The 17,240-nt window shown below is 38.9% G+C and overlaps 1 protein-coding gene across 6 annotated transcripts; it reads right to left on the reverse strand.

The window, feature by feature from the left end:
- Positions 1-296: 296 nt before the first annotated feature.
- LOC140841181 (polyadenylate-binding protein-interacting protein 4-like) lies at positions 297-6,964 on the reverse strand. Of its 6 annotated transcripts, none has more exons than XM_073208424.1 (16): positions 6,799-6,964; positions 5,737-5,923; positions 5,475-5,666; positions 5,261-5,394; positions 5,146-5,184; positions 4,837-5,027; positions 4,324-4,501; positions 4,005-4,241; positions 3,246-3,370; positions 3,059-3,125; positions 2,937-2,970; positions 1,987-2,414; positions 1,655-1,801; positions 1,448-1,540; positions 1,292-1,354; positions 297-623 (listed from the first exon to the last, which is right to left on the reverse strand). In XM_073208424.1, exons 2-16 carry the CDS (start codon positions 5,867-5,869, stop codon positions 594-596), a joined length of 2,091 nt encoding a protein of 696 aa, XP_073064525.1. In that variant the 5' UTR covers positions 5,870-5,923; positions 6,799-6,964; the 3' UTR covers positions 297-593. The 6 variants fall into 6 exon arrangements, with proteins under 6 accessions (XP_073064525.1, XP_073064524.1, XP_073064528.1 ...); XM_073208423.1 differs by having other exon boundaries at positions 6,813-6,963; XM_073208427.1 differs by having other exon boundaries at positions 5,523-5,666; positions 6,813-6,962.
- Between the last annotated feature and the right edge of the window lie 10,276 nt (positions 6,965-17,240).

Below are 17,240 nucleotides of genomic sequence, written 5' to 3' on the forward strand. Positions count from 1 at the left end.
TCCGTGAGACAGTCTCAAATGAAATCCACTCATGCACAACCGCTTGATTTCAAATTGAAAAAAATTACATAAACGAAAATCTATTTTTTTTTTTATTTATGAAACAAAATTCGGCCCAATTGAAATCATTTTCAACTATATGCACATCACTGCGTTGGCGGGGAAAGAAAACTTGGTCTAACTTTGTTAGATAACTCTTTGGAGCAATCAATTTTCAGGACAAAATGAGGAATCCGTGAGGAAAGCGAAGCGGAGAGATGGAGCATTTTTATGTACAAGCCAAAAAAAATAAACTGAACAAATCCAAACAAATCCAGATATTAATGTAATGAAACAAAGAACCAAAAATACAAAAGAAATGGACAAGAAGAACAGACATGGGTGACAAATTGTACTCTGCGACAGAACATCATGGGACTCCAAACACTGATGGTATAGAGGCATAAAAATGATCCTAAAAGATCAATAGAGCTTGTGCAACATGATACATCAGCTGCCAGGGTACCAAAAACCATTTCCAAACAGACTTTTATAGAAACTATTATTTGCTTCAATCGTAGGCGGAAACACAACATGGGATTTATCTTCATCAGCTAAAATTCCCTTCCTTGGTATGGCATTTCCTGCGCGATTGAACCAATGAATGAGCAATGAGTTACCATAATTGTGCTGCCATGACTGGCATAGAGAGCTCTAAGACACATGAGGACTGAATTAGTCATGTTTGGCCTTTTTACATGACGACCCTTATCTCCACCGGACACAGCATTGAAATCACATGTAGTTTAACTGCACTCAACCCCTGCCGTCTGGCCCCATTTGTCTCTCTTCTCTCTTCGAAACAAAATTTCGAAGTCTAATGAGTGCAATTTGCGTTCTAGTAAATTTTGCTCTAGCCGTGGATTTTTCTAATCCTTCACAAGCATACGAATTATTCATCGACCCATTAAACATGTTCGAAAAATAAAAACTACGGTGATCAAACAATTGGAGTTTAACCCAGGTCTCGAGATCATCATGCCGTTATTTAGTTAGGACATGTTGGATTTTCTAAGAAGGTTTCTTTGCAATACGTAAATGAACACGGCATTGTTCATTAACCGACACATTTTTTTTTCTTCCTCTGAAATAAAAATCAGGCATATACAATACAGCAGAAAGGAAGTCAAAAAACAAATGGTCGTGAAAATTTCTTAAGGAGCTGGTTTTGCCACAGCAAGAATGATGCTTGAATAGTAGCAGCACTATAAAGAACACAGTGAGATTAGTGGAAGAACACAAATTATCATACTTGTGGATATGCTGGCATGAACATGACTGGCCGAGGTTGTCCAATTAGCATCTGCTGCCCATACTGCACTCATATCCAGTAAAAAAGCATGGAACTACAACAATTAGACATATTCTGAGGGGGCGCACGACCAGTAATTCAGAAGTAATATCAAACCTGAGGTCCATTTGGATGATAGTACGGCTGATGCTGCGGCACTACAGCCTGTGGATTGAATATAACAGGCTGCTGAGAAGCAAAAGAAGGAAGCTGCAACAATCCAACATCATCATTAGCAAATAAAAATAGCGGCACCAAAGAAAATGGCAATTCTGACAATGAAGAAAAGAGAAGATTTGAAAATGAGGCAAATTGATTACTCACCCCAATACCAATGGGCATCCCATGCATGTGCGTTACAGCTGTCATGTTAGCTGGATAGTAGAAAGAACTATCAGAAACCGGAGATGAACTCCTTAAAGGAGTCGGAGTTGGGATGAAACTTTTTGCATTTGGGTTGAACTTAAATTCCTGCCACGGAGTCAAAAGAAGAAAGAAATTAGCAAAAGATACAATATACAAGTGAAATAAAATTTAACAGGAAAAACGAACAGATTGGACAATCATCGCGCTATGCATGTGATGTCAGCAAAATTAAACAAAATAATAAGAGGACCAAACAATAACATTAAAAAAGGGGATCTCCAACATCCAACCTTTGCATGTGGATTTAGAGCAGACTTCTCTGAAGAAAATGAACCAACAGATGAACTTGGTGATAATCCTCGACCGGTAGAACTTGAAGTAGCAACTACATGATCGGCAGTGGATGAAGAAGAACTACTGGGCTGGGCTACAGCAGTAGTGGTTCCTCGTATTTTGGGAGGCAAGGAACCCTCTGATGGCTCATCGGAAGAGCCTGTCTTTTCTTGTCCTGTGGATGTTGCCGAACTGCCAGGACGGGAAACAACGATTGTGGTGCCTTGTGCTTTGATGGGCACTACACTGTCTCTTAGCTCATTAGAAGAGCTAGTATTTTCTTCACCCTTGGATAACGACCAAGATGGATCAAATGCCAAAGCATTTGGAGACAATCCAACCTTTTCGTAGTTTTCCTTTTTTAATCTCGGAAACGAGTACAAATCTGTGAATTCATTGATGTTATTGAAAATAATGCGAGACATAAAATGTCAAATGAGTACAAGGGAGTAAATATTTTGTAGAACTCATAAAGGCCAACACAGACGCAATATCATAGAACTGTTGAGAGCATCATCATAAGTTTCAGATAATTCCAAAGCCTATGTAGCAAATTTTAAGTCGAATTCCTGTAGGGATACCACATAGATCAAGTGAAGCCCATAAAATCCATTTTCAAAAGATAATGTCCAAGTTCAATAAATCCTCTACGAGAAAAAAACTCAGCATATGCAGCAGACAAACAAAGTAGTTTCGCCCTCCGAAAATAAATAAAATAATAGTAAATAAATCTTGGAATCCTGTAAATGATTGATTATGAAAATAAATTAGAAATAGAGAACTAATACAAAGGTGATGAGAATAGAAAACAGGATAAAAAAGGCATGCCAGGGCAAATCATTATGACAGCCTACCAAATGCCATCTGGAAACTATTATAATCATCGCCAGGAATATGGTTCACTCACCCTCAGCTTTTGATGACCAACTCTGATCGGACAGCTGCAGGAAAAAAGATGCAAAAGCATTCACTAAAAACAATTTCAGCAAAGACATACGTGTCAACTTAACGCAGCCAACAGATGCTCACCTTGTGTTCTTTATCATCCTTATATAAATAGCTATCACTACTTCCAATAAAATGGTTACCACGAAGCCTGCATAAAGCAATCATAATCAAACAATTAGTGTCGTAAACTTGCGTAAGTACATTTTGCTCATTCTGACTCAACCCGGCCATATCCGCAAAACCATAAATCATATTATGGTATTACAACCTGAAAGCATCAATCTCAGAGGAATCTTTAGGAAGCTGATCTGCTAGCAGGTGTTGAGCATTATCAGCAGAACTTGAATGATGCGTGCCAGTGCTTTTAGCAACCTTACAAGATTGGACTCCCCCCTACAAGGAAAAAAATATATTTAATGGAACAAAATATAAATTCAAAATCAGAATAACAACCAAAAATAAATTTAAAAATATTAAACATATAAACAAGGAACAAAAGAATATAAGATATAACTATAACTATATGTTCAGAATAAATAGAGCAGAGCAAGCAATTACATACATCTATATTGATAGATCACTCTGTTTCTCTTAAAACGAATAAATAAAAAACAAAGGAAAAATGTTGTGCAGAGAACTATACACTTGCTGCTAAGAAAAACCTCACTGTTTCTGGCAGCAGTGAAATTTATGGCTTCAAGGTCCAACTGTGAAGATAAGCAAGCAGTTGAAGAGCATGAGACTGGAAGAGGGAGAAAAATGTCTTTAAGAAGGAAAAAATTTCATTGCACGTCACTATTCTGGGGTGAAGATTCATTCAAATTATAACCAATATATTCATGCATTAGTTGCAAAGTGTTACTTCTTATGACCCAGTAATTTGTTCAAAAGATATTATCCCCTTCTTTACCAAATTAAAGCAATAGAAAAATGAAGGAAAAAAGAGCTTCCGGAAGTAACATAAAACAACAAAACAGCTACATGCATGATTACTAAGAAAAACACTTTTTTAAACGAATAACAATACCAGCAATGTAGATCTCGATGAGAATTGAGCTCTCTCATTGGTTTCCAAAAAACTCATGTTAGTCTGAGGTTTGTCAATAACAGAACTAGAGACAACTCCAAATGTTTCATCATTCTGTGAATCCAATAATATGTCCTCAATCTCATCATATCCACCATCATCTACTACCCTGTAGACTGATGAGAATCGAGTTTCTTCATCAATGTCAAAATTTCCATCAAGTTGAATGCCTCTTTCCTACGGAAACAATGTAATTGGGATGAATGAAAACAGTAAACAGAAATTAAAGGGAAAAAAGGAAGTCAAACCTTAGTCTTACCTCTGCTAGATGAAGATCAAAGGTTTCCTCGCCCTCGATCTCTCTAGCCATTCTTGCAGCTTCTCTTTCTAATTCTTTCAGCTGAGGACCTCTCGCAAGCTTTGTTGTGTAAAGTTCCTCATTGAATGTACTCTTCACTCCGAATAAAGTTTCATTTACTTCAAACTGATCCCATCCTCTGATGGGCAAAAAAAGTTTTAAATCAGTCAACATGGCATCAGCTAAACAACGGTGGCTGCGAATGAGCTATTGAAACTTTCCGTGGAATAAAAAGAAAAGCTTTAACAAGTTAAACATCAAAAGAAAAAGAATAATCCTCTATGATTTCCTAAAGGGTCACCACACCAATTGTTAAAGATTTTCACAGAAATTGTTATTCAAATAATTGATATTGTTAGCATATTATAAGTCTCGGTAAATTAAAGGTTCAAGGAGTTTCCCTAGCTGGTTGTACAGTTTACAAAAGAAATAGCAATTTATTCAAATATCACAGAAGAAATGAGATTTCCTAACCTATTCCGAGGTCCATCAAATACGCTGTCCAATTCAGGACACCCTGGATCATTTTCATCAGGGATCCAAGGCTCCAGTTCTCTTCCAAGCTCTACGTGCCGGGATTGTGATATGTAGGAATCTACCATAAGCTCTTGCTTCTTGTCATGCTGGAATTCAATCTTCGATACATCACTTGTGACAGAAACACCCTGTTCCAGTTCAAGATAAAAGCAAGTTTGTCAGATAACTTCCTATGTTGGGGTAGTTATTCAAGCAGAAACTTCTTGATGGTGAAAGGGTTTATAAAAACAATGCTGCTGGAGAAACCATCTCATGAAATAATGGTGTCCGAGTTTCTTCAATAACCTGAAGCATTTCCATCATCATCATCATCGTGAGAAACAGCTATTCGTAATCATTACAACATAAAACATATTGTAACCTTAGCTATCAGTTGCACAAGATCCTTTCCGGGTATGATCAAAGTTCTAGAAGGAGATTTGCTTGGAGAATCTGCAATATTTTTCTGTGCTTGTGAGCCATCCTTAATTAAGCAAGCCATTTTCAGAACAATGCCTACACCCCAAGGCAATCATTTGTTAAAAGAAAAAAATTTACTTTCTGTGCATGCAGAGATCAAAGAACGGATTCATCACTGAAAGGTGCTCTATTCACCAAACTTGAGCAATGATTCTTTGACATACCAAAATCCTCTGTATTTGTAGCATGAAATATTCCAGAAAATATAGATCCATCCAGCACCTGGACTTCAACTTGATGTCCAATGAGGCATGCACTTAAATATATAAGGCGATCACATGGAGGTAATTCAAGTCCTCCTCCATTGCCTACAACCACTATAGTGAGAAAAAGAGAAAATATTAAATTATAAGACATTTTAGAGCCATGGACTCTCACCAAAATTAATCCTGCTAGAACTTGTTTTCCCAGCCTGAAACTTATTATCAAACCTGGTGACCACGTCTCTTTCACTTTTACGACGGCCGCCATTACAAGAAAACCGGGGCTGTGGAACTTGATGATTATTCATCTTGAACCCACGAAAAATATACCATGACAACTTTGGCCAAATTGAGAAAATAAACTGCAAAAGGCAACAACTTATCAACCATCTTCAAAAGGCTTGAGTGACTACAAAGAGAATAAAACTAGAGGTATGATGATAGCTCATATTAACCAAAAGGTAAATCTTCTTGCAGACATACAAAAGATAACAAGACAATTTCAACAGTTACAAGTATCCATAAATAAATTAAGATGCTCAAAGAACGAATATGGCACTCGATGCATCTAACATCTAGGGTGTGCTTATTTAAGACCAATTATGCATAAGAATTCGGGACCGAAATCCATATATTGCACATGTTTGACATCCCATCAACTTTTAGGAGATCGAACAGTTAATGGGAGCAAAGAAAGAAAGCATATACAAGCCACCGAAAAGCAGGCATCCCAGCAAACATATATTCACTCTAATTTCCAAAACTCACCAGAATATTTAGTAACTAATCAGCAAAACACCCCGCAGCAAGAACAACAATTAGGTAACTTCAACTCCATAAAATAACCGAGTAAAAACGAAATATGAAGAAACAAGCAGCATACAGAAAAGAACAGTTTTTGCACCACCTAAAACTAATGCATGAAATTCATCCCAGAATAAAAGACACCACCAAATACATGAACAAACTAGTACATTATTTCACATTCTTCCACACACGGAGGAATAAATAGAGCCTAATTTCATCTCGTTTAGCTTCATCTATGTCATCCCAGACAAGGTTCCGCTGAATTAAAAGCCCTGGAAAAATCCTCAAATTGAAACCCTATGATCTGATCATCATATTAAATCACAAATCAATACACATGCAATACAGGGATGAATAGATAAGAATTCGAGAAAATGGAGAAAAAAACAAGGACGCGGAGGTGTCGACGACAGCTGAAACGATGTCGTACGGGTGGGGGCTCACCGCCACGGAAGAGCCGGAGAAGTGGAGCGAAAGGAGCAAAGGCCTGCTCTGCAATCAAAATTTCTACTGTTTTCCTGGTTCGAAACCCGACCCGATCCAATCCGGCTCGAAAGACAACCCGATGCGAGATGAATTCAACCGGCCACGTTTGGTATTGTTTATAGAATAGTGTTATGAGACGGTCTGACGAATCTTTATTTGTGAGACAGATCAATCTTATCGATATTCATAATAAAAAATAATACTCTTAGCATAAAAAATAATATTATTTCATGGATAACCCAAGTAAGAGATCCGTCTCATAAAATACGACTCTAAAAAATTTTAATCGTGGCCTGATATATGATAATTTTCATTATTTTTAAATTAATTATTTTTGGGGAAATTGTCAAAAACTCCCTATTTCCATTCTCAACCTCCTCTTTACTCCCTACCCCATTAAAACTTTGTTTCAACTCCCCATATCCCTCAAATATCCAAGTTTGCCCTTATATTTTTATTTTAAATAATTGATTTCTTTTTGTAGTAAAAGGCCCATCATGCTTCCGTAAAATAAATCGAATCTTTTACCTTTTTGACTAGAGTACCACCGGGTTATATCCACCGTTTTTTACGAACTGCTCCTCACAGTCCAACCACACGATCGCAACCGATGGTTACTAAGCAGATTCCTTCAGCAATACTTAGCACAGCTCTAATTCGTTTCCTACCTTAGAGCGTACAGCAAAAGATCAATTTTTGAAAATAATACATGATAAGGGCTAAGAGCAAAGATCTCTTTTATTCAAACACAAATATTTATTTATTACATAGTAATCTCCTGTAGAGGAGGAGAAACTTGTTTTAGCTACTTATCGTAGCTGAACTCTTGACACACATAAAACTTGAAAGAAAATATTACAACCTTGTATGAAAGAAATGGAGAAAATATTTGATGATCTTCACTTTCTTCTTTCTGCCTTATTTATAGAAGGCTCCTTCGGATTTGAACTTCGGATTTCAAATCTTCATAAGCCTTTACAGCTTGCATTGGGGACCATTTGGTGGTTGAGGGGTCCCTGTCTAGATTATTAATCTTGACATCAACTTCTCATCCTCCTTTATCTCTTTTAGATACCATTGACGATGAGTTTCCAGGATATCGGCAGTAATTTCATCTTTTTTATACTCTTTGAAATGATTTACTAACCATTTAAGAGCTTCTGCCTCTTTCCTCTTGTATGTTATTCTTCTTTTCAAAACTTTCAAATATACACGATACATTTTAAGTTTTGGTTCTGGTGTGTTAACTGGTTTTCTTTCTGTCCTTATTTATGGATGAATTTTTGGGACCAGTTAATTTACTTTTATTCATTGGATTCCTTTTAGATTGGTGTCCAATGCTTGCTGAGTCATCCACCATTTGTTATTGATGGTCTATTTGTCCTTTACAACTAATTAGTGGTTGTCTTGTTTCTTCCACTCACATGGTAGTGGTCCTGCTTTTGTAGTGGAGGGTCACATGTCCCTTTTAATTTTGTCGAGGAATCTTTGGCTTTCGGCTTCCTCGAGGAAATCGTGAATGTGGTCCATCCCCACTTGTACTGGTATCGGTAAAGTGTTTCCGATCAGATCTCGGCTTGAATCCTTTACCAAATTCTGGTTCCTTCTGGTTTTGGCATTCTGGACAGATGTTTTCAGACCATCTTCCTACATGTGCCATATTACAGAATTTCCGACGAGTTTCTTTACTTGCCGGCAGCTTGCTATTCCACAAAAGATTTCTTTTCTTTTCAAATAGATCTTCTGCAAAACTTGTTGTTTTTCCTGTCATGGTATTTAACAGGAATGATCCGTTCCCTGAATGATTGTAGAATTTGAACGGAAACTTGACTTTGTCCATCTCAGTGAGACAGACCCAAATACCCCAAGCTCTTCTGGTAGAAATGTCATCTTCAGTCATTGAAGACACTAGGGGTGTTTCTTCTGTCGGAGGGTCCTTGATAAATTTCTGGATATTTGAATCTGGCCTCCTTAGCTTGATGAAATGAAAGGCTTCGTGAGAACCTTTCCCTGCTGGTTCTGGTGCTGCACTAAAGAAGTATAGCTCCAAAACATCTCCTCTGGACAAATAATCATTGTTTGCCCAAGTCTCGTGAACAGCTTCCTGGATCCACTTTGGTAAACCTGAGATTTCCGGAAAGCTGGGTGATGTAGTATAAACTGAGGCAAGAGCCCCAAATTCATACCAAGCTTTAACCTCCTTGGGATATGAATTAGGTTTCATCCATACCCTTGGATATTTTCCTGAAACATCAACCCTATTTGTAGCTGGGTTAATGCCAATTCGTGTTTTTAATTTCTCCCAATTCTGCTGATAAACCTGGAATGGAGAAATTACACCTTCATTAGTACCAACCTTAGCTTTGCCTTTGTCAATACGAGGCCTAAGGTTGATCTCTCCCTCTTCAATCCCCGAGGTGAAGGGTTGACTTGAGGACTCAAGATAAGGATCAGGAGTCTCAATTTTTGTTTCAGCCGACTCATCTCGTGATGATCCCGACTTAACACTTGTGCAAGGGGTATTTGAATCCCCCACTACAGGTATAGAGTCCTGTACTCGAAAACTCTCCATTTGAGAAACCAGTGGTCTCTCAATGCCCTGGAGGATAGGCCTTTGCGTTACAGACCATAACTGAGTATATGCCTGTAAACATCCTGTAATTCGATCAGAGACAATTCTCTTATCAGCTTGTTGTAGCCTTCCCGCAACTTCTGCGTTAACAGCTAACTTGTTGAACTCGGTTTGAAGCATTTCAAGGTGTTCCCTCAAATGCCTCTGCATCTTGATAATAGCATCAATGTCAATGCTGTCCATCTCTTGTTAAAAAATCTGCAAGAATATTTTCATGAGATTTTATTATCATAATATCAAAAATATAATTTTGACATAAAGCTTGCCATCGTAATAATCTAGCCTTCTCCGGTTTAGACTCAATTCTATTCCTCAAAAAGGCTTTAACTTGAGTGTTATCAACTTTCAAAGTGAATTTCTTTGCAAGTAAAAATAACGGCCATTTTTCAAAAGCCCTTTTTACTGCATAAAATTCCTTTTCGTTGATATGCCATCTTATGGCTTCTGCGTCTGAGAATAGCCCACTACAATATCTGCATGGTTGTTCTCCATCTGGTGTGAGCTTTGTTAATACTGCAGCCCACCAATGATCACTGGCATCGGTATATAATACCAGATCATCCTCGTCTTGAGGAATAGCCATCTTTGGAAGATTTTTGCAAACCTTCTTTAAATAGATAAGTCCTTTTGTGTGTTCGTCTGTCCATATAAATCTAGCATCCTTTTTCAATAATGGACTGAACACCTTCCTGTGTTTTGCTAGGTTTTTAATAAACATCCCAGCAAAATTAACAACCCCTAAAAAACTTTGAAGTTGTTTCTTGTCTTTGAGATTCTCTGGAAAATTCTGCACCTTTTCTACTATGTGTTCTTGCAGAATTATTCCTGATTCATCGATTTCAATTCCGAGGAATTCAATCTTTCTTGTAGCAATGACTGCTTTCTTTTCAGATAAAACCAGTCCTTCTTTCTTGCAAACATTAGAGAAAATCTCCAAATGTTTAACATGTTCATTCATATCTTTGGATGCTATTAAAACATCGTCGATGTAAACAAACATAAACTTGAAATAATCTTTGAAAAGATTATCCATCTTTCTTTGAAATATTTGGGGTGAGTTAGCCAATCCCATTGGTAATACTTCCCAAATATAATGTCCTTGAGGTGTGGAGAAAGCTGTGAATTTCTTGCTTTCTTCCTGCATCCGAATCTGATAGAATCCAGACTTGCAATCAAATTTAGAGAATATCTTGACATTGCGAATGCAACTAATCAAGTGTTCTCTATTAGGTATAAAATACCCATCAAACTCCAGAATCTTATTAATTTCTTGATAATTAATAACCAATCTGGGTTTTCCTCGTTTAATTTCACCATGGTTTCTTACCAGAAAACCTGGACTGCTATATGGTGACATACCTGCTTTGATTAATCCAAGGTCCAAATGTTCCTTGATTATAATCTGCATATCCCTCTGATCAATGATGTTCATTGGGATGGGTTTACAACGGACAAATTCATACTCTTTGCCTTCCTTGATCTTAAGGCAAGCCCTGAGTTGATTTCTGTCCCACCATGCCAAGGGATCTTCGTTATAATTTTCTTTGATCCTCTTCTTGACATCTTCCAGTGATACCTTAGATTCAAACTCTACTTCATTTGTGTGTAGAGTTATCTTGAGGCATTCTATATCTTCTGGTTGGAGTTCCTTATCTGCTCTTAACTGGAGCATTGTTTCTCCAAACCGTCTTGAATCCTTCATTTTTGGGTTCAGAAGTTTTCCTGAATCACCACGCTTGCTGCGAAACTGGATTGGCAATTTTCTGTAAAATGCCTCCCTAAGTCGCTGGACTATGATTTTGTGGGCACATGGTGTTGTGAACACTAATCTTCTAGTCTCATTTTCTTGTGTATAGGACTTGAACATTTGTAGGAAATTATTTCCTAACAATATGTCAGCTCCTGTATCATGAAAATAAATTGGTGGTGTCTTTACCTTGTACCAAGATGTTTGTCCAGCACCGCCAATCATGATTTCAGTCATCTTAATCCCTTTACATAAGATTAAGATTCTTCGGGAAAAATCTCTTCCAGCAATCTTGGGTAACTCTTCTTCCAAATTATTTGGAAAAACTCCTCGTTTTGCTGTACATATTCCAGCACCTGAATCAATATATGCAGCAAAGTATTCTGCCTTATATTGTTCATACAACATTCCTACTGGAATGTATATGGAGAATGGACTTGTGGTCATTGGATTTTCCACATTTTATCTTCTGCCATAAACTCCATTCCATACTCTAGACGTTTCCAAGGTTTATGTTCCTCGAGAAACTCTAGCCCAAGAATCAATCGTTCTGATTCTTTTCCTGGAATTCCTTGAATATGAACCTCCAATTCTCCGATATTAATCAGTCCTTGGTAAGTTCCTATCATCGGTTGTTCCAAATAGTATATTGAATTACAAGGAAATTGATTCCTTTGTTTTGTAATATCAAATACTATTTCTACTTCCTTCCAACCTTCTGGGCATCTGAGCTTTCCTATTGTAGAAAAACTTTTCAACTCCTGTTGGGTTTCTATGACAGGCTTTTTATCCCATCTGTAACTTGTAATTCTATCTCCTTGAAAAGATAGTCTTCTTGGTTCCAGTCTAAGACTTTGATTTCTCTGTAGAATCGGTTTGTCTTGGATCTGGATATTTGTTTCCTGTATTAAAGGAAACTCAATTCTTTCTGGATAAATTGCCTGCGCAACTTTTCCAAATATCTCAGGTATTTCAATAAACTCGTTTCTAATAAACAATTCAGAATGATGTGTATTAGATAAAGCATATGAAATCTGATAGGTAATAGAATATGGTCTATTGCCTTCTTTCATCAACCTTTTTTCCTTGAAGTTCTGATGTAATGTCAAGGCTCGGCTGAAATCTCGATCTGCCAGGTTGTAGGCTATCCTTGGATAGATTACTCCTACAATTTTTCCTGCACAGAGGTTTCCTGAGATTGTTCCCAGTACTGAATCTTGTAGATTCCCCATTCTTTTATCGCATATGGCTATATCAATTGGTGAATCTATCCCTTCTTTGAAAGTAGCCTTTATCATAATCTGGATTGCTCCTATATGAATCCAGGACATAGTCCTTGCTACTTCTATCTTGAGTTTTTGTAATTCCTCTTTTATTTCTTTGGAAGGAATTAACTGCATCTCCATTCTATTTCCTGTAAGTTCCATTGGGATTGCTATTTCCCTTCTAGAAACTTTATAGATTAGATGATGCTTTCTGCTTCTTAGGCCAAGACTTCCTAAGAACTTTTCTACCTGTCCTGCAGAGAAACCTTGGTATCTCTGTAGACTTGGATTTTCTCTCATGATTCTTTGAACCATGTTATGAGATATTGTTGTCTGGCTAAAAAACCCAGACAAATCTTCATGTGTTTCGTGTCGAAACACCTCGTCTTCAGTCAGATTCCGATTCTGTTCCATCAGATTCTTCCTGACTTAAGACTTCCTCTTCTTCATATATACTCTCATCTGAGGCAATGTCCTCAAATTGGTATACTTGAATGAGATCTTGGTAATAAACTGCTTCTTCAATATCCGGAGTAGGATCAAAACGTTTAATACCTCTTTTCTCATTTTCTGGACAATTGGTCGAGATATGACCTCTTGCTCCACATGTCCAGCAATTACAATCCTTGAAACTTTCATTGGCTCTAGTATGAGCTCTTCTGAAAGTTTTCTTTGTAGGTGTTCTTCCTGTGCTTCGAGATGAACTTGATGCCTGGGATGATATCCTACTTCTCGATGGTCCGCTTCTTTGTCCAGATTTATAAGATCTGGCTTTCTGTCTAGACCATACGGTTCTTGGTTTCCAAGAACTTCTTCCACTTCGTGCATAAGGATGAGTCCTAAAACTTTTCCTTTTATGTTTCTGTGGTTTACTTCCAATAATTGTTGGAAGATCATTTTCCTTACAACACAAAGGAGTTCTTTTGTTGATACTCCTTAGTCGTTTGTAATTCTTTTGTAATGCTGCCATGTGACACCATTCTGCTAATTTCCCTTTAAGGAAAGAGGCTCTTCTTGCCAATGTATCTGGATTACCAGGTACGTATTCCCCTATGAGCATTTCTCTCCACGGGCTTGGCATTTTTGCGAAGAAAAGCTGCATAGCTATATCTTCTTCGACTCCTGAATTCCATCTATATTTGGTGAATAACATAATGTATTCATCTACCAAACATATATCATGTAATTCAAGGCTATGCAGAGCTTGAGTATATTTTTTCTTCTTCTCTGTATTTTGACTGTTGAAATAGTCTACCCCTATAAAGTGTGCTTTGAATAGGGTAGCCATCTTTCCAGCGATCTCACTAAGAGATTCTCCAACTAGGACTGACTCTTTCATGTCTGCTGAAGTCATGTCCCAAGCAATTTTTACTGATCCCATAAGACTCATTTCCAAAAGTTTAATGAATCCTTCTCTGTTGAGATCAAGTGTTCCTGCTGCAATTCTCATAGCAGATGTCCAATCGTCTATGAGATCTTCTCTGTTTTTGAAGTCCAATACATCGAGGTTAAGCATAACCCCGTAAGGATGTATAGGATCTAAAACAGTTTTCCCATAGGGTGTTTGGTGCAAAGGGATTTGAGTTCTCCTTGCCCTTGTTCCCGCTGGGTGCGATCCTCCACCAGTATGGAAATTAGTCTGAGATTCTCTCATATTTATATTATGAGATCCCATACTTTCCCTTGGTGGTTCCTGGGAAGATGACCAGGTTATTGCAGGTGGTGTTTCACCTACTGCTGTATTCATCTTTAGATCTACTACTTTGAGATTTGCGAAAGATTCCGCAAGCTCTTGTAGATCCTCCAAACCAATCCTCTCTAAAGTTGTCATCAGATCAATTTCTTTTCTGAGATAGATTTGATTAGATTGATCATCTTTTCTTCTTCAGTTAAAGGTTTTGACACCACTCTGGCCTTCCCTTGTTGATGTGACAAAGGTTCTGTAGTGACCCGTTCCAGAATCACCTACTAATTGAAAACTAAGCATGCAATTAACTTAATAATTACTAATCAGAGATAATAGCGGAAACAACTAACAAATGATAGTTATACAACCCAAACGAACTCTAGAACAACTCAAAATAAGGTAAAGAATATCTGGTACAACCATATCGAATCAAATGATACCGAAACTAAACCAACCGGCTACTCAACGTCCTCCTCCTGCTCCTCCGGAACCATCCAACCTGAGACCTGCCCCGAGGGAATGGGGTGTCCAAGATAAACAAAACCGAGGACGTGAGCGATAAGAACGCCCAGTACAAAAGTATGAGTATACAGACCTATATGAAATGCACATGCTATGATCATGATACCGGGGTAGTCAAGAAACAGGAATCACAAAAGGATCTCAACAATGCTCAGTCTAGAGGCGCCAAGTGGATAGTGCCGCGCGGTCCAACCTCTGGGTCACTGCATCCACTACAAGACAGACGTGGACCTAAAATGTCCCGGACCACCGAAGCCCTCCCGACCCGTCGGCCACTGTGTACTCTCGGTGTCCATGCGTCCACAAGACAGGGCTGAGCGGCCCCAAGATATAGCTTATCTCGAAAGAGATACAGCTCAACAGCAAAGGCTATCTCGAAGGAGATACGGCTCAACATGAAATGCAACGTGCAGTAATAAACGTGACATAATAGCATGCATCATATGACATATATCAATGCACCACATAATCATGCAACACATATATGAATGTATACTCAACCAGGATATCTCGGATAGTACTTTCGTACCTCTATCACAGCAATCCTAATCCACTGGAACAACCAGACAACAGGTCTAATCCAAGCCTATTCATCAAGTGAAAACCATCACTAAACTTATCTACCAGACTTAACTAGATAATCCTGAGATAAATACTGATAAAATTCCAAACCTTCGTCCGTCGCTAGCCCGCTGATGCCGCTAGCTCCCAACTAGAGCACAGCTCTGCTACAAGACCAGCAGCTCCCCGCTAGTGCCCAAATCTCGGAACAAGACTAGAACCTGTCAGAAACGACTGAAATGCTATGGAACTCTCTGAATTGGCGAGTCAAAATGAGGAAATCCGACCACTATTTATAGGCCATGTTCGGATCCTCCGAACACCACTTCGGAACGTCCGAACGCTACGTGTCCACTGGCTCTTGACAGCTCATGATCGGATCCTCCGATCATACACTTCGGACCGTCCGAACATGCACGTGTCCAGCTGCTCTTGACACCTCATGATCGGATCCACCGAACCTACACTTCGGAACGTCCGAACTCCCACGTGTCGATCAACTCTTGACACCTAATGATCGGATCCACCGAACTCACTTCGGACCTGCCGAACTCTTCGGTGCTTCCGAACCATCTTCGGACCTTCCGATCATGATTAATCACCATTAATCCGTTAATTACCCAATTCGGCATTCGGGCTACTACATTCTCCCCCCCTTAAAAGATTTCGTCCTCGAAATCAGGCTTAGAGAATGAACAAAACGAAATAACAACATCGCTATTATATCTCAATTGTTGTTGAATACAACTGATATCTCGATTACAATTGAAAAACACAAACATATACAAAGCAAAACTCAAAAGAGCTCTGGATGTTCTGAACGCATACGACTCTCTAACTCCCAAGTGGCTTCTTCAGTGCCTCTGCGCTGCCACTGTACTAAGACAAGAGGAATGATCTTATTCCGCAACACCTTGTCTTTGCGATCGAGAATCTGAACTGGTCGCTCCACGTAAGACAAATCTGATTCAAGTTGAACTTCAGAGGGATGCAAGATGTGAGACTCATCTGCTACGTATCGTCTCAACAAAGATACGTGGAACACATCATGAATACCGGACAAATACGGAGGTAATGCTAACCTGTAAGCTAAATCTCCCACACATTCTAGAATCTCAAAAGGACCAATGAATCTCGGAGATAGCTTACCCTTGAGACCAAATCTCAAAATCCTGCGAAAAGGCGAAACTCGGAGAAACACTTTCTCACCTGGCTGGAAATAAAGAGGTCGCCGCTTGGTGTTCGCATAACTAGCCTGTCGATCCTGGGCAATCTTAATCCTCTTCTTGATTACTGCAACTTTATCAATAGCCTGCTGGACTAACTCCGGTCCCTCAACATGTCGTTCACCAACTTCGTCCCAGAATAAAGGAGTACGACAACGTCGCCCATACAACGCCTCAAATGGTGCCATACCAATACTACGATGGTAGCTGTTGTTGTACGCGAACTCAATCAAAGGCAAATGATCCTGCCAAGCGGGTCCGAAATCCATAACACAGGCTCGCAACATATCCTCAAGCGTACGGATAGTCCTCTCTGACTGACCGTCAGTCTCCGGATGATAAGCAGTACTCAGACTCAGTGTAGTACCCAAAGCTGACTGGAAACTACCCCAAAACCGTGAGGTAAAACGAGGATCTCTGTCACTGACAATACTGACAGGCACTCCATGCAAACGTACAATCTCCTGAATGTACAATCGAGCCATACGATCGAAAGTGAAATCCCGGTTATAAGACAGAAAATGAGCAGACTTGGTGAGTCGATCCACCACTACCCAAATAGCGTCACTATTCCTCGACGATAATGGCAAGTGAGTAATGAAATCCATCGCGATATGCTCCCACTTCCATTCAGGAATAGGTAGATTCAACAATAATCCTCCAGGTCGACGGTGCTCTGCCTTAACCTGTTGACAAACAAGACACTTGGAAACAAACTGATAAACACTGCGCTTCATCCCTTTCCA

Source organism: Primulina eburnea, chromosome 9, assembly GCF_022965805.1.
Source record: "Primulina eburnea isolate SZY01 chromosome 9, ASM2296580v1, whole genome shotgun sequence".
Lineage (NCBI taxonomy): Eukaryota > Viridiplantae > Streptophyta > Magnoliopsida > Lamiales > Gesneriaceae > Primulina > Primulina eburnea.